This window comes from Catharus ustulatus, chromosome 15, assembly GCF_009819885.2.
Source record: "Catharus ustulatus isolate bCatUst1 chromosome 15, bCatUst1.pri.v2, whole genome shotgun sequence".
Lineage (NCBI taxonomy): Eukaryota > Metazoa > Chordata > Aves > Passeriformes > Turdidae > Catharus > Catharus ustulatus.
The window spans coordinates 4,250,660-4,274,432 of record NC_046235.1 but is presented as its reverse complement, the minus strand read 5'-3'; the positions used below and the strand labels follow the sequence as shown (position 1 = coordinate 4,274,432).

General features: G+C 41.6%; 1 protein-coding gene across 5 annotated transcripts in view; it reads right to left on the bottom strand.

Annotated features, from left to right (window-relative positions):
- Positions 1–23,773, bottom strand: part of SLIT3 (slit guidance ligand 3) — a 466,954-nt gene that overhangs the window by 46,594 nt on the left and 396,587 nt on the right. For all 5 annotated transcript variants that reach the window (XM_033073074.1, XM_033073076.1, XM_033073075.1 and 2 more), the window contains 2 exons: positions 20,673–20,797; positions 5,854–5,951 (listed from right to left, as the gene is read on the bottom strand). In XM_033073074.1, coding sequence (XP_032928965.1) covers positions 5,854–5,951; positions 20,673–20,797 — 223 coding nt within the window. The remainder of the gene's footprint in view (positions 1–5,853; positions 5,952–20,672; positions 20,798–23,773) is intronic.

Below are 23,773 nucleotides of genomic sequence, written 5' to 3'. Positions count from 1 at the left end.
TCAGGAGCCAGCCTCTGCCATGCTCCCTTTGCTTGCTTTATTGATAACTCTGGCTCTTAGCTGAAGTAAGCAACTCCAGGGCAGGAGAGTAAACATTCATCACAACAATCAAATCCTTGACTTCCCTGTTAATGTTTTTGTGAGAACATGCACATCTGCCTGCTGAGGACTGCACAATCACAGGACAACTTGGCAGCCCTTAGATACCTCAGTCTCTTCAAAGAACAGCAGCTTGAGTTGAGTTTACAGACATGAGCATTTTCTTCTCATTACTACTTTGTCACTTGTCCAAACAAGAAATGTTTGGGAATGATTGCTTTTACAAGTGCTGTAAGATTTCACTATGTCTGCAGCTCCCCCAACATCTATTTGGAGAAAAGTTGATGATACCCAGATAATTCAACTAAAACACAGACCATGGCAGAGCTAGTAATGGCTCTGTGAAGATGTGGACACTAGTGAAGAATAATTGCACTAGATATTTTATCTCACAGGAGTGTGATGTATGGTCCCTAGAGGGAGGGTAGCTAACTAAATGGCTGAAGAATGGCTTGATTTTTTTTCAATCTCCATTTCCTCTCTAGATCTAGAAGCCATGGTTACAAACAGAACCTTTCTATTTTAAATTATCTGTAAGTGATGAAGAGGTGGAGGCCAGGGTTTCCTAAAAGAGAGTCTAAAAAACAGGAGGTAAGTGCTCCAGTAATATCAAGGGCTTCTGAGGAGCCAGCACTGATATTTGAAATGTCAGTTTTGAAGTGCCAGCACTGCTGCTCAGTAGTCACAGAAAGGGCTGTTTGAGGACCCAGTCCAAACTACACATTCACTCTGCTGCTCATTTCCTTTCTTACACAGGCTCTGGTGGAAGAAAAGGAACTGGACAAATAAAAGGCACTACTGATTGATGAGGATAAAAACCAGAAAGCAATACAGCAGTTACACTAATTGCCATCCACTGCTTTTGGAAACCAGGAGAATTTCCAAGGCAGACATAGCTGCAGGGTGCAGTTTTCAGCTCTGACAAAGTGGACCTGAGGTGGTTATCCTGCTTTATGCAGGTGTCATGGGCTGGAGATGGGGAAAGCCCTGGAGAAAAAGGAGCTCTTCAGAATCTGTGAAGAAAGCTGCAGGACTTTTGCTTCCCTTCCTCCTGTGTGCCACAGCCTGAGCAGAGAGCAGAGACTCCTAAGAGAAGGATGGCACAAAGCTCTGCATCCACTCAGGAGTCACAGGCTGGATCCTGAGGGTTAGATTAGATTCCTCATGATGTGCAGTCTCAGAAAGGAGTAATAGGACAAAAAAATGGGAAGGGAATGTGTCCCGAGCCACCACAACAGTAAGATCTCCCAGATGGACACAGAAGAGGGACACTGGTCACATTCTGAGTCATCTTCATTCTGCAGGGACCATCCACAGGTCATGAGGGTTAGAAAACCTTCACTATGAATATAACCAAAACCAAACTGCTCCAATAAATCCAATTTAGGACACAATAAATCAATAAGGAATATTTTCCTTTCCTGTCTCAAGCTCATTATTGCTAATAAAACATGTCCTCTTGCTGACCCAGAGCCAGAGGATCACAGGAGGCAGAGAGGAAAGAAGAGCTGGCACACCATCTTTTGTGGCAATGCAAGTGTCAGGGAGGGGGTTAAAGACATCTAATTAAATACAGTGATACATTCATCATGTCTTGCTTCTTGATTACAAAACCCCATTTTCAGGGGTTTATAACTCAGTCAAAAAATATACTCTAGGCTGCAGCTTGGAAGACAAGGCCTCAGTTTGGGAACAGAATTTTTTCTCTCTAGTTAAAGAAAAGCAGTAAGAGTGGCTTTGTGCTGTTGATTTTCTTTTTGGTGAACATAACACCATTTTCCTTCCACAAAAGGACTGGGGCAGCCTGGATGTATGCAATTAAAAATGACATTATTAAACACTATCACAGTAATGGTTCACAGTGGAGTTACCATTAGTAACAATTCATTTGGGATTGTTAACATAAATTGCTCAGTATTAGGACACATTCCATACTCAGGGAAATGTCAGGATAATTGATGACATTTGGCTACTGGTCCTTATGTAGTATAGGGAGCCTTTACATTACTGCTGACGTACGATTCTTTATTTTGATTTGCATTCAAATGTACCAGATATGAGGCCTGAAATGAAAAGATAGAACATACTTGGGACCTGGATTGAACCACATGTTGAAAGAATTGCAGTTTGGGACTGTTTGTATGTATTCTCCCAGAAAAAGCTTAGAAGAAAAATGAAGTATGCTGAGTGACTGGAAGGTCATCAAACTTGGGTTCCAGCTGACCGAGGGAGAAAATGAATTCCAGAGACAATGATGAAAACTTTGCAGTGACTCAGTAGTGAAGCAGTGTGAGACAGCATTTCATGTGGATGTTGGAAACAATGGAGCCATGCAGGAAACAACTGTTTCCTAAGTTGCTGTGTTTTAATAAAAGTCCGAATTCCCTATTCCTCCTGTTCAGGGATTGGTGCTGTGTTTTCCTATAAAGAATTAAATAACATCCCATTATCCTCATGAAGTTTCAAGGGAACACAAATGGCAACATTTTGGGGTAAACTTTTGGCCCAAAGCATTTTGTAATTTTTTTCTTTTTTTTTAAGATGGCAATTTTTAAAGTTTACTGTATTAGATTTTTTTAAATAAACTCTAACAAAACAATTTAGCCTCTGTTTATTAAAATACATACCCATACAGTGTGTCAAGTTTCCAAAAAATATTAGCTTTTAAATAGATATAGTAAATTCTTTTAGAAAAAATACAATTTCACCGAAAAGATGCCCTTTATGTCTACATCCCAACAGAGTAGCCTGTAAATCTGGAAGTGCAATGTTTTTCCTTGAACTAGGCAGAATTAACACTCAGCAGTTAATCAGTTCCAGGATTTTACATTTATGAGGGCACTTACAGTTTGTGGAAAATGCTAAAAAAAGCCATCTGGGAAAAGGAGGGGGGTTTATATGGAGAAAAGTTAAAATAACCCAGAGCCTTTGTCTCCCAGCACTGCAGGTTATCAGAGATCAGCTGCTGCCTGTGGGTAAGAGCAGCAGAGCTGACAGCTCTGCTCCTGCCAAAGCCTCCCTTCAGGTGTGCTGAACCACCAGGACATGTCTCACTGGCCATCTCTTTCATCAGCCTCAATAAGTGACTTTTTGGGCAACTTTTTGTCAAGGCAGACACAGATTAGATTAGAATGAGCTCCTCCCTGAGCCACACTGTGTCACTTATCTATTCTTCAACACAGAGGTCGCCCCTGCTTGAAGGAAGAGAATATGAAAATTACTCAGGATTGAAAAAGTGCAAGGGTAAAAGAGGACAGAGTGATTCCAGCTGAACCTTTGCCCTTGGCTGTCCCACCAGGATCTGCTATTCCAGCAAACCTGAGTGCCTCAGGCCCCTGCTGCTGACAGCCCTTGTGGGCACCAGGCACAGCAGGAGCGTTGGGCTGGAATCTCAGTCATAACTAAGAGTTTCCTGTCTTTGGGGGGAACATCACCACCTTAGCATTATTTCAAATGGTAATTTTCTTGTCTAAGGCCACAGAAACTTGAGAGTTAAACAGCTTGGCATTTCATAGGGAGAGAACTTTGGCTTAAGTTTCCTTTTTACAAGAGTAAAGATTTGACAAGTTTGGCAGCAGGACTTGTGTATGAATATATTTCCCTAGGGAAGAGAATATACAGAAGATATAATTTCTTTTACAGACCACACAACAAAAAAATCCAAGGAGACCTCTCATGAAAATGTTTCTGACATCCGCTTCCTCACAGCACATAATGCAGGGCAGCGTTTTCCCATCCTGGTGAACACAATTTATATGCACATAACTCTGACTGCTGCCATCCACTGGAGAGATTTCCCACCAAAAAACCCCAACCCAACCAACCAAATTCAATCTCAAAATGTTTCTGTATCTTCCTTGTCACTGACTGTTCCATCTCCACATCACATTTCCCTACGCCATGCTAAAGCTCCAAGTTCTGCAGAGCCACAGAGATTATGGACTGACTGAATTAAAAACAAGGGGAAAATGGAGCAATGCATATGCTGAACATTCAATTTTATGCCGCAGGATTTTGATGAGATATGGTTTTATGTGTCTTTTATTAGACCAACTGAAACTATATAAATAACTATAAAAGCAGAATCCCTCCCTAAAAAGCCTCAAATGTTGTTCAGCAACAAAACCACCCCTGCAGTTTTATAAAGGATCTCAAAAACAATGTTCATTTGGAACTGAAGCAAAGCCTCTGAAACTGTAAAATTCATTCAACTCATGAGAGAAATTTATAAGTAGCTCTCAGTTTGGGTCATTCAAAACTCTATCTACTACCACAGAACAAAACAAAAATGCTAAATGAAAAACCCAATCAAAAAATATTGAAGGCTCTCATTCTAGTATTATGGATATTATAAAATGTTTTGCTACTGCATTTATAGTATCAACTATATTTTTGAAAAATGGGTACTGAGTGACAAACTGCAGATACTCTAACATGGTGAGGTTTTACATTGGCAAGAGCTGGAAAAAGCTATGTACATGAATGACCAGAAAGGAAAGTGAACTGAAGACCACCAACTCATTAATTCTCTCAAGCAGAAACTGAACCTGAACTTTGACTCCAAACATTGCTGGGCCTGCTAAAATCTGAATCAAAGGGAGGTAGATCAGATCAGAGAAGCGGTTTCACCAGAATCTACATTCTGTCTGTCAAGCATCACAACCAGCTGGATGTGCTGTGAGCTGCTGAGCCTCCCTCTCCTCACCCACCACCATGACCCTGCAGACACAACTTGACTCAGGAGACTCCTGTGCTCTGCTCAGGGGCTGTCACAGGCTCCAGCTGAGCCCTGAACTGCCCCTCATGGACATGTGGCCATGTCTGCTCCTGTTCTCCACACTGGAAAAACCTCCAGATGCTGTTCACTACAGAACCTGACAGTATCTCTTGATCCCCATCAGCCTGTGCTTTCTCACTGTCATATCACAGTGTCCTGTGTCCTGTGATGTGCTGCATCTGCTGGAAGCAGGGAATTCTTGAGGGTGGGCAGGCACAGAGAGAAGCATTGGGGCATTTCTTCTGTTTACTGCTTCTTCTTTTGCAAGAAACAGCATAAACACGGAGGAGCAGATCTATAAAAATTCTAGCAGTTCTTTTTAAAACAGAAACTTTCTATCAACTTGAATGACAATGAGTGACCAAAGCCTCAAACTTGTATTTTCTTAGCTGTGAAGTAATGCCTGCAGCAGTGCAGCTCTCCCAGCTATCTCATTAAAATTTCTGGACTTCTCTCAGAGTATTCCCACCTATGCTACATCTTTTTTTAAATGGGCAAACTGAAATCCACAATACCCAGCTGCAGAGGTTATTCTCTTGCAGGCACAATGCTTAAGATGTGACAATCTCCCCGTGCTTTTTAATTGTTTCTTTAAAGCCTGTTTGTCTGCAAGATTCTTCAGCATGAAAACATTTTGGATCTGGGTGTCAAACAACAGATGCTCACTTTACAAATACAAAAACAGCTTAGATGTGAGACTGAAATGCCCCAAGGAAAATTAGGATACAGATATCACAATGCAGATCATAGAGACCACTCAAAAGCTCTTAAATGTATATTCCATTATGAGGAAATGAGGAGGCCTGTTTCACAGGAAACAATATGTCACACCACTGAAACCAAAGCAATAGTTTTGTATGGCAAATAGAAAAGCCACATGCAGTAGTTTCTATAAAGTAGCCATTACAGTTCATTAATGCAAAGCAGAAACACATTAAATTTTATCATCTGATTTTAAATGAACTTTGTGCTACTACCTGAATCCGTCTTTATTTGCCTCTGTGAGGTGGCAGGTCCCTCCATTCTCACATGGATTTTGAATGCAGGAATTAATGGGCACACTGCAGTCTCGACCCTATTTGGGAAAATTCAAAAGAAACAATGTTAGTAAGACTCATGTCATCTGAATCAGTGTCTCTTGTTCCTTCACTCTCCTTGTGGCACCACTTAGGAGGTCTGTGACCTTCAGACCCATGGCATCACCTAATGTTCTTTATTGATGATCAGATTTATTCATGACTTCAGTGAGAATTTAGCAGGGCAACTGCTTTGTCCAAGGGGACTGGTGGGTATCACAGTACCACTTCAGGTTCAAGACTAATGAACTCTTTCACTGGAGTGTTTTAAGGAAACAGCTGGTTTCACCAGCACTCTAGCACACTTTAATGTTAGTTACAATGAAAAGAACGGCTCATGACCAAAGGTAAGCACAAGGCCACACACAGTGAGCACAAACCCACCTGGAGTCAGCACTCCCCAACTGCATTTACCAGGCACTCAGTTAAACCCTGCAACAGCACACTCTGCTCATTACCAGAATCAGAACCCACAGGGGACAGGCCCTTTGTGTGGTGGGAGCTGAGTTTGAATTTCTGCACAGAACACACCAAGACTTCATCACTGACTCAGTTCCATTCTTTAAGATTGCCCTAGAACATACCTCAGTTCTGACTGAGCCTCAGTAGCTTGAGCAACCTCCATGCTACTGATTTTTTACTGGCCTTTCGAGGCATAAACATATTTCTCAGCTCATTATATAGAGCTGATTAGAACAAGCTATTTATAAAACTGGCAAATACTTTGAAGAGTTTGGTTTTGCTTTTCAGTTTCTGACACAGTAGGATGGAGTAAAGCCACCCAAAAGTCTTAAGGATCTGAGCAATCACAAGGAGTTCAAGAGATCACTGCTCTTCCTGCTGAAGATCCTGCTAGCAGTCGACCTCTGCCAGCTCATCTTCTGGAAAGCTGGAAGATTACTGCAGTCAAGAGGAGTAAAATATCTTGAGAGATACAATAATTCAGTCTAGGAAGCTTTTTTAAAATTTGTCCCTGGAGTGTTTATCTTGAAATCGGTGTAGCCTCAAGTAAGCCTAACCAAGGCATAAAAAACCCAAATCAGCTTATGAGTGTGAACTCTAGTACAGGGCTCATTTGATTTGGTCTGTCCACTCCTGGTGCTTGGCTCTTCCTCACTTGTCATACAGTTCAATCCTCCAAATACCTCTGAAATCTTCAGTACTTTGCAGCAGGCAGGACATGTAGCCATCATGTGAAGAAGAGAGGAAAGGCACACTGATTACCACAGAATCACTAGGCTGGAAAAGACCTACAGGATGGAGTCCAGCCTTTGACTGGTCACCACCCTGACAACCAGACCAGAGCACTGAGGGCCACACCCAGTTGTTTCTTGAGCACCTCCAGAGATCATCACTCCATCACCTTCCCAGGCAGCACATTCCAATGCCAACAACCATTTCAGTGAAGTTTGCCCTGATAATCCAACCTGAACCTTCCCTGGCACAGCTTGAGGCTGTTTCTTCTTGTCCTACTGCCAGCTGCCTGGGAGCAGAGCCTGGCCCCCACCTGGCTGCACCTTCCTGTTGGGAGATGTAGAAAGTGAGAGGGCCTGAGCTTCCTTTTCTCCAGGCTGGGCTCCTCAGCTCCCTCAGCCCCTCCTCATGACTGTCCAGACCCTTCCCAGCTCCATTCCCTTCTCTGGACACGCTCCAGCCCCGCAGTGTCCTGCAGTGATGGTGGCCAGGACTGGACCCAGCACTCGAGGTGTGGCCTCACCAGTGCTGAGTACAGGGGGACAATCACTGCCCTGCTCCTGCTGGCCACCCTACTTCTGCTACAAGCCATGTGCCACTGGCCTTCTTGCCCACCTGGGCACATGAGGTCCTGTTCAGTCTCTGGAGAACAGCAGCTCCTGTGCATTCTGCCCCTGTGCCCTCAGCCTGCAGCTCCAGGGGGCTGGAGTGACCCAAGGGCAGCCCCCAGCACCTGACCTTACTGAGCCTCATACTGCTGGCCTCCAGCAATACATATATATATACTATACTTTTATATTATAATCATCCAACGCCACAGAGGAGCTTTGTTCACAAAGCTGTATCATTCCCCAGAGTGAGGAGACGCAGCTTTGCATTTTAAAATTTCTGCAAATACAAGGAGAGAGGGACAGACTTGTCCACGGTCATACCAGAAGAGAAACACTTCCAAAGGCCAGCAGAGAGTCCTGGGCACCCCATGCCTTGCTGTGAGCTCATCCCCAACGCAGCAGTGCCAGCAGCATGCACGGCCCTCACCCAAGGCCTGGCACAGGGGCTCTCTGCTCCATCCGTGCTCCGTGTGCCAAGCAGCCTGTCCCTCTCCATCTGAAATGCCCAGTCCCCAAATGTCTCAGGCAAGAATTGGGATGGTGCCGAGGGAAGCTCGTGCAGGTTTTATTTTGGCACCATGTGGCCCCCAGCACTTTGCGGCTGCGAGCCATGAAGCAGGGACACTGATCTGCTCCCACCCTGCTCCAACACTGCCCATCTGTGCCCTGAGCCCTGGCTGGTCACCACCTTACTGTAGTGAAGCTGGAAGCTGTTGGTTTTTATACTTCTCTTGTGTCCCTGAAGAATTGATTATTACATAGATACTTCACTAATACCAGTTATTTCTATTTCATACAAACCCTTCACCCCTGTATCACTAAAATACTAAACCCTTGGCAGCCAAGTGGAGCAAGCACCAAAGCATCTGTTTTTCTAAAGGTTTTTGTCACAGTTGAACACCATATAAAACAATCCCATCACTTCCACTATAATTACTCAGATTAATTTGAATGTTCTTATAAAAATTTAATAAACGCTAAAATTAGAGCAAGGCCCTTTCAGTCTCTTGCACTGGCATATGAAGTTTCTCTTGACAAATTCTGCTCTCATTTCCTCCTGAACATGGCTGAATTATTGGTTTCTTGGGCTTCAGACAGCATGGAAACCCATAAGAATGTGCTGCTGAACCAGACAATTGCAACACAAAGTTGCTGTGTGGCTTTAAGAAAATTAGAGTCTCTCTGACTCAGTTTACTCATTGTAATAAAAGGACAAACAACATTTAATCCTTCTCTGAGGATTATCTTCTCCGAGCTGACTTCATCAGTAGCACACTGTGAGCCCACAAAACAAGTACAAGTTCTCTAACAAGGAAGACTTTGAAAAACAAAGAACTCTGAGAGGAGAGAAGCTGCAGAAAATAGTGGTACTAATAAATCTACAGCAAAGCAAGGCCATTTTATTTCTGTATGAGACTGTCACTACCCAGAAGAGCCTAAAGACATTCTAGAAACATCTTTCAAATGAATAACGCAATTCTCCAGTCTCAATTTACAGTAAGACTTCTTACTGGAAAAATGGAATTGCTGTCAAGAATCACTAAAATTAATTTATCTGCGAGTTGGGAAATACTCCTTGAGTTACACTGCCTGGAAATAACTATTGTTACAAAGGAGAATATTGTCTATTTGCTTCAAGACTAAAGAGCCTTTTAATGAGGTCTGAAGCAGAAAAAGAGGTGCAGACTTGTTTCAAGGACAGGCAAGAAGATAGGACTGTCTCAGCAATTCACAGAAAGAGGATGAAGGTCCCTCTGTGTGCAATATTTTACTTCTAGACCTCTTTTAGGATACAATAAATTTTTGTCTAGTCTGATAGGAAGGCATCAGATCCAAAACACTTTAATATATTTTCTCTTATTTTCTGTAGGAGTGGAAAGGTTTAGGCATTGAAACAGGAAATTTCTGCAACTTATTAGAAGATGTATATGTTCAGAGTCCAGCTGTCCTTTTAAAGCTGAAGTACCTCAGCTGGTCCAGACTTTATCTGGGCTGCTCCAGCTCCATGTTTCAGTGAATGAGAACAGAACTATTCACCATTCACAGAGTCAGTTTTTTGTTTGAAATTACCCATACTGGGCATTACTTTATCTACAAGCTGTTCCTCAGTACTGCTGTGCCAAATTCCAGCTTTTACAAGGATCCAATACTGGGAACATTATATCATGATCAATAAAACACCCAATAACAAGTAGCAAAAACTAATAAGACCCTCAGCAGGACGAACAAGGGATAACACAGTAAAAAAGCACTCACTGGTCTTGACACTGTTTTAACCACTGCGATAATTTTTTCAATTAATTTTCAAGAATCAGTATTGTTGGTATAGACTGTGAGTTTCACTCACACTCACATGGTAGAGGTGTGAACTCTGCCCATCCCAACATGATCCTTCTCCTGTTTCTAACAGCAGTGGGCACAGTTAAGGGATGGCAGCACAGAGCTCAGCACAGGCAGGAGGAAAGCTCCTGGTGTATAAAACCATCACTGCTGACTGCAGGAGAAACACGACCCAGGCAGCGAGGGAGACACCTGCAGACAGGCAGGAATCTATCCAAGCTCACTGGTTTGTGAATAGGGAGACCTCTTTCCAGCTAATTACAGCCCTGTTCAATGACTACAGTGTTTCACAGCATGTTGGAAAAATGAGCTCTACAACAGAAATACCAAAGTTTATTCGACTTGTTAACAACATACAATGTGTTCATAATAAATTTTAGTTAGATGGTGTATGTGGAGAACAGATGGTAGCATTCATGTGTTTAGTAAAAATACTAAATGAAGACAAATATAGTTGATAGAGACTTTAAATTAAGAACCAGGAAATTTTCATAAACAACTTCATTATCAAGGTCTAAATACAGCTAAAGCATTTAGGGAAAACAGACAAAATTACATCTACAAAGACACTGTATTGCACACTCTGTCCTTTACATTCCTAATTGTGGGAGTAATGCATCCATATCCAAGTCTCAGTCTCACAAACATTAAAACACTTGTCTTATGGGCTTCCTGGTCAGAAGTTAATAAGAAACCACTACATTAAGGGAAAAGGCTTAGTAAATCTTCCACTTCATGATAGGCTGGAAGGAAAATTCACAGAAAGATAACTGAGAAGAACACTGTGTTCCATGAGCATATTCAGGAATGTTATTCCAACCTACAAGTATCTCCCAGTTTAACATTTCAACCTCCTAATCCTGGGAAATGAAGAATAAATGGACACTTGCAGCCACTTTGTTGAGCTGTGCTCTGCTCCCACAGAGCATGGCAAGGATTTTATCAGTTTTCTGAATTATTCTGAACTAGGCTGATACACACACTTGAGTGCTGCTACACCTGGATGTGCCAGTGGGACCTGCCCTTAAATTCAGACCTGCAAGGTCCAACAGCAAAGGGAAGGACTAAATGTGGTGTGTGACAGTAATTTCTTGATCCTTCGTATAAAATGAGATGGGACAAGAGGAAAGGAGAGGGGAAAAAATCCAGAAGCAATAGAAGACACAGACACTCAGCATAGAAAGAGAATTCAGTTTGAACTTTTGAATGCAGCTTTTTCCTTCAAGTTTTACTTCTTTAATGCTTAGTAAAGTGAGAACTTTGATCAAAGGTTTTCCTAAAGCTATGCCATGCAGCGATCAAGTAAGGTATAAACTGATGCTAATTCTTACCTAATAGCATTTTTTACCAGTGACTTCTTTCACCACTTGAAACCTTTATCCCTCTGCCAGAAATAGTCAAAATTGGAGGGTAAATTGAAATTTTCCAGGGGAGGAAGGGAATGAGATGTCTCATGAACAAAGTTTTATCACATAAACTTCAATTCCACCAGAAAATTAAGCTGGGAAAAGAGAATGAGGCATTCAGCAGTTTTCCCTGTAATAAACACATTTAGCAGCCACAAATACAAAGAAGAAACAAGAAGAACTTTGCGTAATCGAGCGAGGAAACACGATACCATAAATTCAGCCTCACAACCAACACGCTAACTTACAAGTTTAGTAGGAAAAACTCTCTCAAGTTCTATTCATGGTTGTGTATTTCAGAGCCTTTCAAGGCAGGGAAACCCAGTATTTGCTATAATGGGATCATAAAAAGAAGTTTTACAAGTACTGCAAGTCTTAGAGCAGTTATGGAAGCTATAAGGGCATCTGGTGCTAACTGCAGCATGAGGGGCTTGATGGATCCCTGCAAACACAGCTTTGGGAAGGGAATGCTTCAAATAATCAGAGATGTTAAAAACTGTGTGAAGAATGGAACTTCAAAATATAAAATTAACTTAAATTCTTTTAAAGGAAGGGCTAGACAGTACAGCGTTGGGAAGGAGTGTTATTTCACCAGAGAGGTCATTTGGAAGTGGTTTCCTGATTGCACAGATATTCAGATACAGGCAGAGCTGACACTCTGCAATCCACACACAGAAGTGTGAAGCTCTTCAGCAGATCCAGGTGATACTGTGTTCCTTGTTTATGCTCTTTCTGGACATAATGGCTAAGCCCCAATCTGGAGAAGATGTATCTGATGCTCATTGGCAAGGTCAAACAACCAGAAGAGCTGGCAGGGTGTACGTTAGATCCATCTGCTCAGGCATATATACAAATTATTTGGCAAGGCACGGATAATATCACAGCAATTTTGGATCAGACTGCTTTCAGATTGCCAGGTGGAAGTTGAGAGATTTTGATCATCTGTTGTTCACAAAAATCTTGTGACTCCTCCTTCTGAACACAGGCCTTGCTACAGACACCCACACCTCAGGGACAAATCCCCACTCACACTGGGGATGAATTAATTCTTTCATTTCAGTCACCCATCCCTATGGGGTAATAAAAATGTGCCTTCTGAGGACTGCTGTTGAGAAGCCACTTAATTTCATGAAAAATCAATTTAATTAATCCACCTCTCATTTAGAATAGAAGATTTGAATATAAATCTGAATTTACCTAGCACAATCTGAATCACTTTTTCAGTTCAGCATCTCTGTTTATACAGCTGTACTTACACTGACACATCCATACTGCAACAGAGTTGCCTGCTGCTCATAAACATGAGAAATACTATTTGCTAAATGTCACAGAAGGCAGGTTATGAATAGAAGAGACCCTGATATTGTTCTTGTGCTGCCCCTCCCACCACTCAGCTGATTTAGCTCCCTCTGCAAACTTTCTCAGTGTTACTATAAGAAGTAAAAATACAGTCAAAATTTAAAATCTACCATCTTCATCTTCATAGTTACCTCCTATGCCAGTCTAGATACATCTGGCATCTGATGAAACAATAACTGGCCATGGCAGCAGCACATTCTTAGTGACTTCCTTGTCCTTGTTAATAAATCACAATTGTCAATTTATGGCAAATTAGGCAAACTCTGCTCTCTTAAGCCTCATTTTATTTCAATCAGAAAGATTTATGACCCTCCAGGGTATAATACACCTTCCATTACCTCTCCAGCTAGTAATCAAGAATATGCCTGTCAAAGTCAAAGTGCAAGGATTCATCATATTATTTTTAAAAAATTCTGGTTCTTCTCCTATGAGTATGGAATGCAATTCTCTGTGGACATTTGAGGTTTATTTTGCAATTATATTAATTACCATGCAAATCCTGATTGCCCTTCTAAACCTCTCCTTACATAAGCACTTTGGGTTTCAATGGTCTTTTGGGCTTTTAATCAATGACAGGAGATATGTCATTAATCCATCACAAGTCAATTCACACAGCACATGTCTGAAATGAGTCCAGAAGTGCCAAAATGGATGGGACAAGTGCTCTAGAGCTTCCAAGGTTACAACTGACTGATCCAGATTATTGTGTGAACATTTTGGGAGATGCAGAAGAAAATTAAGGATACTGAAAATAGTTAATTTACAACCTGATATATTTCATGTAAATCCAACACTGAGTATTTCCTATGTAGTCTCTAATTCAATCAGTATTCAGGAATGAGAACAGTGGTTTTTGTGCCTTCAAAATATTTAAGTGCCTATTTATTTTAAAGTACATTTTGCAGTGACAATAAAACTTTGCCTTTCAGGCTATCCAAAGCCAGTGCCTCTTTTTCAATGTGAACTCTGTAGAGAAAGTTCTAAAGACTGGACATTTGTATAGATAACAAAAATACTATCAATATGATTTAAGAAATAAAAATAAAATACAATTGTTGTATTTTAAACTAACTATGCCTAATACTTAAGCTACTGAACAGCCTGCCTGGAGAGGAAACACACATTATGAACAGAAACCCAATGAAACCTAACATGAGGCAGAGATTATGTGATTAAAAAATCTCTCCAAAAAGCTCACTGGGTTTCTGAAATAAATAGAGCTAAAGATGCTGGAAGAGTCCCAGTCCCTTGGAAGAACCTTCTGCTGGCACATCCCTGTTTGTTAAGGATGCAGGCATTTGGTTTGCAACAGCTCTCTGCTGGTAAAAGGTCTCACACTGAAACACATATTATATCAGCAGAAATGTCAGTGTAATCTGTTTTGCTTGTGGAAGATCTGCAAAGCTTCCCCTGCAAGGTTTCCCAGCTCAGAGACACCAGCAATCCTTTCTGAACTCAATGTGATAGTGGGCTGAACTGGCAGGTAACACAGGCAGGCAGCAGTGATTTCAGAATCAAACGTGCACATGAATTTTACAGACTACTAACCAAGTGGAACATGCCCACTATGTGAGGCAAGAGCACAGTATTTGTGTCAGAGGTTCTCAGCAGTATGAGGAGGGGACCCCAGGGACCATGGGGGTCAGAGAGCTTTGGGACAACCCTACCTGCAGTGTTCGTGCACTTATCCCTACACATTAATCTAATCCCAATCTAATTCCCAAACGAGTTGGGCATTAGATCATTTCTGCTAACAGGAGTGGCTTTACTCTTCTTTTCATCTCAACCTGCTCATAGCAACTTCATCAATTCCATCATCTCCAAAGGAAGGAAGAAAATAAGGCAATCAAGCTCCCAGGACAATCTCTGTTCATGCTCTTGGACAACAAAAGAAACCCAAAAGCCATTTCATGGAGTACACTCAGTGCCAAGAAAGCCTCAAGGATAACAGATGACAGAAAAAGCACAAGAAAATTTACAATAAGGATTTTCAGCTGTGGCCAACTACGTCAACTGGTTCAATCATGCAGAAATGGTGGGATGCAGAAAATTAAGACCTGGTTAAACAGAACTTGATTAAGCAGAATTATAGGAACCAGCAATCACCTGAAAGGCAGAAAAACCACAGAGGAAGAAAAAAATTTATTTAGTGCAATAGGATCAGGCAAACATAAGAACAAGAGCCTGAAATTCAGACTAAATGCCAATAAAAACTTATCCTTTAGCCTGGGAAAAGAAAGATTTGGAAGTCTGGTCACTCATTTAGAACTGGACCAGGAAAATCAAAGTGAGGGGAAATAATCCATGCTGACAACAGAATGAATGTGGCAATTCCCACCTGTGGGCACAGCTCCCCATCCCCTGAACTGCTCAGCTCCTTCTGATGCAGCACTGCACAAACACAGTGAATGCCTGAAGCTGCTCCACATCTGCTTTCTTGTTGGCCTAACAAGAATCAAAATACTTCTTCAGAGCTGCTTTATTGTTAAGAGCCCTCATTAGGCCTGCCACACGACATGAGTGGGTTTTTATAGGGTGGGTGTGTTCCTGCCTCGACGCCTTCAGCCAGCAACTGGGGTGGTAATCCCTCCCTGAGCCATTCATTTTATGCTCTTCTACATGTAAATCTCCATTTTCTTCAGACCTACTACAACAGAAAGGGCAAAAAGCAAGTAACACAAGTCTGCTGCATGGTAAATTTTACAGAATAAGCACGTAGAAGAAAATACTGTGATTTCTGCATTTTTTTTTTGCCCTAGGAGCTTTATATGAAATAATTATAACCACCTACTGCTTACTTGTGTTTGCCTTAAAAATCCACATATAAATGCAGATCTGCTCATTTTATGTGGCCACCCATTACCTCTCATCCCTAAAGGCTTTCTCTTTTATTTTACTATGAGTGGAAAATGCTTCTTTGACATTCATTAATAAGCATTTTCAGTATGGTTAAAATGATCAAACAAAAATAAAACACCCCAGATCACATAAACACACACTCCAGGAGAATTTATTAGAATGAAAGTTCAAGGCAGAACCACCTCACACAAACAGCATTTTGCTGCACTGATTTCTTCTACACGAAATCTTGGCACAGAGTTGACATTCCAGTGCCTGTCCCCTGACCCTGACACTGGGAGAGAAGAGAGGCCAGGGCAGAGCAACACGTGGAGGCAGAGAGAGGAGTTTGCTCTCCTGGCTCGTGTGGATGAGGGCAGGCTTAGAGTCCCTCCCCATTTCTCCTCCCTTTGCAATTCCAGCTTGGGGATTTATTTGTGCACTGAAGGATGCACATGGGGACCCACATGTGTGTTAACAGAGCCAAAGAAACGAAAGCACAGAGCTCCATCTGCACACATCAGCCTGACAAACCAGGCACAGTCTCAGCACAGCAGCAGCCAAACTCTGCACTGGGTTACACCACTGAGCCCAGCCAGGGCCAGGGGCACAGCCAGGGCAGCACCTGTGGTGCTGAGAAAACCTTCTGTCTTGTCAGCCTTGAGCTCAGCAGCCACAGTTCCTGCCCAGCAGCACTGACCCCTCAAGTGCTGGCACAGAATTTATACCAGTGCACAGCATGGGATGTGTGTGAATCCCCCATTTCCCAGAGACATCCTGCTCTGAGACCCTCCACTTCTAAACTTGTTTCCAGGGACAAAAACCAGGCGTGGGGGGTGGGAGGGGGAAGAGCCAAATTCCTAGCAGAACTTTGGAGCCTGCTTCCTCACTAAATATCATTCTGGCTTCACTATAACGCCTCCCACCACAAGAGTCTGGCTGCAAAGAATGCTGTCTCTCCAAAGCCCAAGAGCTTTGCCCAGGATTTTTCCAATTGTATCTGTCATCCTGGATGATTGGTGAAATTGCTTGAACCCTCAAGACACTGCAGGGCTGCAAGGAAAGTCAGGACACTGGCTGAACTCAACAGGGAGGTGAACAGAGTTGGATAAAATGTAGAGTAACTCTACCACAGACATGCATCAGCATCTGGTGCCTGGAGTGTGGGATCTGAGCTGTGCCAGTTTTACCTATCTTCACTTTCCATTTCAGACAGCTGTCAGTGACAGCAGAACCCAGAGGTGACAAACATCTGCATTCCAGCAGCTCTGGCTCCTTTACCTGAGCAATCAGAGAGGCTGTGGAGATTCCCAGGCAGGCACTGCACTTCCTATTCTGGGTTGACAATGTTCTTTCATTTCAGGCAAAACAAAAACTCTTTTTAAACTCTTTCCCCAATTCCACAAATAATTCTATTTGAAAGATAGCAAATTATCCTTTATTTTTGCTACCTCAGTTTTTAAAAAAAGAAAGTACAAAAGACAAAAATCAGCCAAAAAACTCTAAAAGGGCATTTTCAGAATTAAGCAAATGTCAAAATACACAGCATGTTGCTTTCACTCACCTTAGTTTTTGCTACAGTTATTAAAGTGAATTTTTTCCCAATGGCTTATTGACTGCAAGTTTGATTAATCTCATGAATTCCAACATCCATGGACTCAATTTTGCAATGTCAGTGGGAATGCTTACAAGCCACACACTGTACAGAATCAATGAACTGGTAGGTTCTCCTTATCTATTTCCCAGCTCCAGCTGCACTCACACACACTGGCTCTTGCAGGTGGCCAATGGCATTTCCAGCAGGAGAAAGCTCCATCTCTCTACTTACAATCAGACTTTACAATCTAAACCACACATATTTTTTAAATAACCATTCAAAGAATGCCATGGAGAAGAGAGAAAAACCCCAACCCACTGGAGAATGACACCTATGCCTGTGTTTAATATGAAAACATGAGTTTTGTAACATGGAGAGCCAGCTCCTGCCAGCACTGGTGGCACCCTGGAGCTCCTGCTCATGAGCCTGCCAGATGCTGAAGTGCCATATCCCACTCCCTGGGGCTTTCTCCCCGAAATACAGCCACAACAGCACTGTTTCAACCATGGCTTATCTTCAACAAGCACATTCATCACCCATTTTAAGGAAAGAGCAGCAGCAAAGATCATTATCAGCTCAGCCTTCCCGCTCCTGAGTGAGCAATCTCTGTTTCTGTCCTCATCAAACACCCCTGGGGCTCTCCAGCCCTGCAGCTCAGTTGGTCCATGACTTATCTCACTTTTGAGTTTACCCAAACCATCAAGGGCAGCACTAAAATTGCTAAAAGCCCCACAAAGTTTACATTCAATAGCAAAAACATCTCTGTGAGCATGAAAAGTGAGAGATGGAACCCTCATCAGTGTGACACTGAAAACCAGACCACAAGGTTTTGAGAATGCAGTTAACTGGGAGAATATCCTGATCAATCAGACACCACTCTGGCAACTGGTTAACTTAGGTGACTTTGTGCTAGCCTTGTTTTTTTCTGAAGGCTGGCATGAGCACAGGAGCCCCAGAAAGCTGCTTGTAATGCCTGTCCCTTCACAGGGAATGTTATAAAGCCGTCAGCTTAAATTTGTAAAAAGGGTGGGTTTTTCACTTTATTGATGCACTCTTCCACACAGGATTTTTTGAAAATCTACATCAAACAAGGAAAAACAAATGCTGAGAGGGCAGATTTAGGGCAATTTATCAAGGTCTGAGAAATAGCTTCCAGATGGATGGAGCTGTTTGGTGCTGGCTGGTGAGAAGGAAGCAAGGTATTGTTATTGAATTAACATGAATCTCTGGTGGAGAACTGCGTGGTAGATAGAGTGCTCCTTTCATATGGTTTGCATTTGGACCTGTCATATTTCATTTTTATTCAAAAACCTGTGGTAAAGACACACAGTTCTTTTTTTGCTTATTAAATTTCCACCAATTCTCCCTGAACTGTTACCCAGTATTTTTAAACCCTGCTCCAAGTGCCATGCCTGGTCTGTTTGCTCTTTACCATGCTTGGCTGGCAGCTTGGTGCTCACAAGCTCACAGTGGTTTTGGGTTTTGCACTCAAACACTGCTATCACCTGAGAAAGTGTGTGAGAGAGGAGAAAAGCTCTTTGAGATGTTTAAACTGAGCCACATCAAGCATTTACCAAAACTTTTCCAAGGAAAACAATGCATCTTGGGGTTTAATGCACACTACAACGTGCTGATAAACTACAGGATTATTCTTGATTTTTCTTTTTAATAAATCTTCCCTTCATAAACATGTCTTCTAGCAGTATAAATGTGTCTATACCAATGGCTTTGTGAATAAGGGATACTGCAAAATCCCAAAAGAACAACCAGCAAACAAAAATCTAAAGGCCACAAAAAAAAAAAAAGAAATGCTGTTAACACATTTTTACTTAGAATAACCTGGATACCTACTCCATGATACATGTCTTACAGAGAGTAAGGGATATGCATTCTCCTGCTAGTTCTGAAATAATTTACTTTTCAAGTTCCCACCTGAAGAATTCAACATAATTTATGTTAAAAATTAAAATTACCATTTTATTATTAACCCGAGGAGATAAAGAGATTGTTATCAAGTACTTTCAGGTAAAGAGGTTTTTGACAATATGGTCCTTTAAATCCTAGGAAAGTTTCTGGTTGATTTGCCAACAGGTAGAAAAATTTCTGATGACAAGAAATTTTCAATGCCTTTTTCAATTATTTAGGAAAAGTGTTATTATGCTTGAGTACTAAGTGTAGGAGTACTGGGGTGAAACAGGATAAATAAGCTTTATATTTTCCCTTTCCCAATGTTCCAGGGATCTATCAATTACTCTGGGATGCACCCCAGGAAAACAGAGAAGGGAAATGGTGATATCACCAGAACCAATTAATTCCTAAATCCTACCTGAAATGTAACACACAGACACTTGTGCTTACTTCCCACATGTATATCTGGTTTTGCCCTCCTTTTCCCCCTATAATTCTTATTACTTCGTGTTTTATGAGCATCTGTTTCAACTGACCAGGACTGTAAGAAATATCCAAAGAGGCGAATAAAATCCCAACCTGCAGGATGCAGCCTACTTTGGCCACAGCACCTGAAACCCCCCAGGCTGTGAACAGATCACATGCCTCATTTATTACTTATACTTAATCCTTCAGCTACTGAGTCCTGAGCTGGATTTCCAGCTACATCAGCTCTGAGACAGTGCCCTGGTGTCCTTAAGCTCCCACAGAGCAGTGTAAACCAGGGAGTTATCCATCACTGCTGAAGAAACTGCTCTACTCAATGACCCTTTCCCCATTTCCCAATGTATCATCAGGAAGCTGGCATGCTCACAATGACTGGAATCCACAGGATTCATATTTGCAGATCCCTCTGTGACATTAGTGCTCTGAATTCAGAGGCAGCTGATTTAGGGTTGTGTCTGATCAGGAATCACTCATCAGTCTGTGGAAGGTGGATGTAAACTACCAGGTATCAACATTCTGTCACCATGGATCAAACTGGCCCTTAATTCTCTTCTGAACTGCCTTCCCTTTGGCTGGCAGCCTGTGAAATGGTGAATTTGCTGTGGCAAACAAGAAACTAAAAGGATGATAAAACTAACTTGCCATTTTACATGGACAGCCACATCACAGAATCAGAGAATGCCCACAGCTGCATGTGACCTCTGGAGATTGCATAGCCCAACACCTTACTCACAACAGGGGCAACCACAGCAAGTTTCTCAGGATGATCTGTGTAGTCACAGCACGAAGCAAAGCCATTTGAAATGCACAGGATGAAATCTGTGACAGGACACAGATGAAAAATCACACATAACCTGCTTAAGCTAGGGAACTTTGGAGCCCAATGCCTGTAAAATTAACTTCTCACAGCACAACAATTAAAGAAGCACAAGTGATGGGGAACAGTTTCTTGCTCCTCATGTAGTTAATCTGGAGTCATACCTTGAAACCAAAAGGGCAAGTGCACTGGTAAAGCTCCACAGGGTCACTGCTGCATGTCCCATTGTTCTTGCACGGGCTGGAGAGGCAGGGGTTACACTTGGACACAACACTGAGATCCACTGGCTCTGGAGAGGCAAGCACAGAGTGTTAGCAGAAACCTGGATTGCAAAATCAACACCTCCCATGCACACACAAACCTCTTCCCCCAAGCACTGGCACAAATGCACATGCTGCAGGTGCACTGCACGACACCATGGGATTCCCAGGGATCAGAGAGGCTTTAAGTACTTAAATCAAGTGCTAGGCAAGTCTCAATGATGCTTATATTGTCCTGAAGATGCAAACATATGCTCTGAAAAAAGCATGTTGGGAATCTCCAGGGAGTGGGTTATACATATATATATAGCTTTCAGCAATTTTTCCTTTTCTCAGTTCTGGAAATCCTGCAACAGCAACCCCAGGGAACTGTAACCTGACATTTCTATGGCTGATAACAAGAATGAAAGTGCAGATGCAACAACATAAATAAAAACCATGCACAAGACAGATTTAGTTAGAGACTTATGGGAATATTTAGGTGCAAAGTGCTCTACCATCCTTAATTTTAACAGAGTTTGAAACTTATTTTCTTGCCTTTCTGCCCAAAAGAATGATCAACACTGAGATATCTCAGCAAAGTGCAATGAAGCGAAATATGCAAAGATATAAATGTATGCAGATAAATACACATGACCATATTTAAACCCTCTAATTAACCTCTTATTTGTAGCAGAAATCTTCCAGAGAAGTAGTGAAGTTTGTAGGTGAGCAGGAAAACAAACACAGACTAAAACAACCCTAATTACATTTGGGGTCTCAAGTCAATCAATATTTTATGGTTGAGATTTTGCAGAAAGCTTATTTAGGCAGTTATATTCACAGTTATATTTTCAGTTAAAACATGGTGATTTTTTAAAAAGCCTACATTTCAAATACTAATAAGTATTATTAACTCATTGGCTTTTACATGTAAAAATAAAACCTAGCACTTTAAAGTGGCTTAAATTATATCAGGCAGTAAAGACCTTAAAATAATTTTATATCCTTTTCAAGGAAATACATCTTAAAATAATTTAAAATCGATCCTGTAGTAATCAAAAGTGGGCATAGACCTTCTGTTACTGCATGATATATGGTAAGAAGGAGTAAATTGTGAAACATCCTGAAAGTGAAGAAAATAAGCTTAATTTGATGTACAAGAGAAGGCGGAGCTTCAGAGTTATCAGAACTAAGGATGAAAAAAAACCCTCCAGCCAGGGATTTGCTTTGCATTGTCCTGCATGAGTTATAAACCTTCAACTGTTTACTCTGAATGGCTGCAGAACACCAACAGGGTGCAGAACATGGCAGAAATGGGGACTGGAGGGTCCCAGGTGACAGCACCTGGTCCTGCAGTGATGGTGGTGCCATCAGGGACTGACTGGGAGTGCACAAGCAGTAATGAGAGAAAAATACACAGAAAATAAAAATTAAATAAAGGACTGCTGTCATTCTATTTTACCTTGGTGTTTGCATCTAACTACATGCCATTCATGTTTTTATCTTGGAGTTAGGACAGCAAGAGGAAATCACACCTGAATTCCTGGCACTGATAGGGGATGGAATGTGATATACCTGAGTTACATTTGTCTTCATTGTAAAATAGACAAAGAATAAACAAAGGTGGCTCCTCTGAGAGCTCATGAGACAGGCAGCAGTGTTGCTCTTTTAGATTTAGAGGTTAGTAAGCCAGAATTAGTTCTACTATTTATTTCATAATACGCGTACATTTTCCATTTATTTCTGCGGCATAGATCAAAGCTAATCAATGGAGGACCTAATAAGAACAGTGTTAGTTCCCAGCAGTTAAGTAGTTCATTACTTTGCCCTTGTGGATTTGATTTATAAATCCATATAGCAAAATGCCCTCAGCCCAGCACATTCCTTTCCTCTACTACATAGCTGGGAGGGCAAGTTAATAAAAAGCAGAGCTGAGTTTGCATGACTTGCACATAACACACTTTTATTTCCTTGGCTCTGCTGAGACATAACCTCCTGCTCAGGCACAGGCTAAAAACATATTTTTAACAAGAATAAGTTAAACTACTTTTAAATTTTTTTTTCTACTGTAGAAGTTCCTGGAGGTCACAGAAGACATCTGAGCACGACCTTCACGCAACAGCCCAAGGTATCCAGCCCAGCATAGGCCAACTCTTGGTGCTGGGATCCAGGGTTTTGGGGGCTCAGTGCTCCCTGGAATGGGAATGGGGTGCAATGAGACTGCCAAGTCATGCACTGGTTATCAAAATATTTGTATTTTCATGAGCAAAGGTGAATTTCTGTAGGGCCTGGAGCTTGCTGAACTTTACTGCCACTTGTCCAGACCATCAACAGTTTCTGCTTGTGCAAAGACCAACTCCAGGTCAACACATTTTTTTCTCCTTTTCTGTTCAGATAAATCAAGCTATGGAGACTTTTGAGATATTAGAAAGAACATGAGCTTTCTAGTGGACCAATCTAATATTTACATAGGAAGCATACAACTACATCTAATATCCTGGATCACAGATTCACTGATCTCTTGCTTAAGAGTTGCTTGTTTAGTTTAGAGAGAAAATGAGCATAACTCTTGATGTGTCACAGGTTCAGCACGAAGAAGACATCCAGCTTCTCTTTCTGGTTTAATATTCAGACCTGGTTTAATATACAAAATCAATTCTTTCCTTTGGTTCACTTCAGGGGAACAAGTGCATTATTTGGTATTTTTACTACTTCTTATATTTGTACTTCACATTTGAGAGACTACTGTAAAGCCTGTGGTTTGATAATTATGGTCAGAGTTCTGATAGTTTTGAGACTGGCATTTCAAAGTAATTAAATTATAAGGTTACAGTTATTAAAGATATATTTGAAAGGACATAAAATTCAGCTCAGTCTTGGGAACCTGTGTTTTAAACTCACCCCAACACCATCATTTGTTTGTTCAGTAGTTTAATTCCAGCACCTATAAAATCACCCTGCCAGGCAGTGCTGTAAATGGGCATGGCACTCTGAGAGACATAAAAACAGGCTTTATGCTCTCA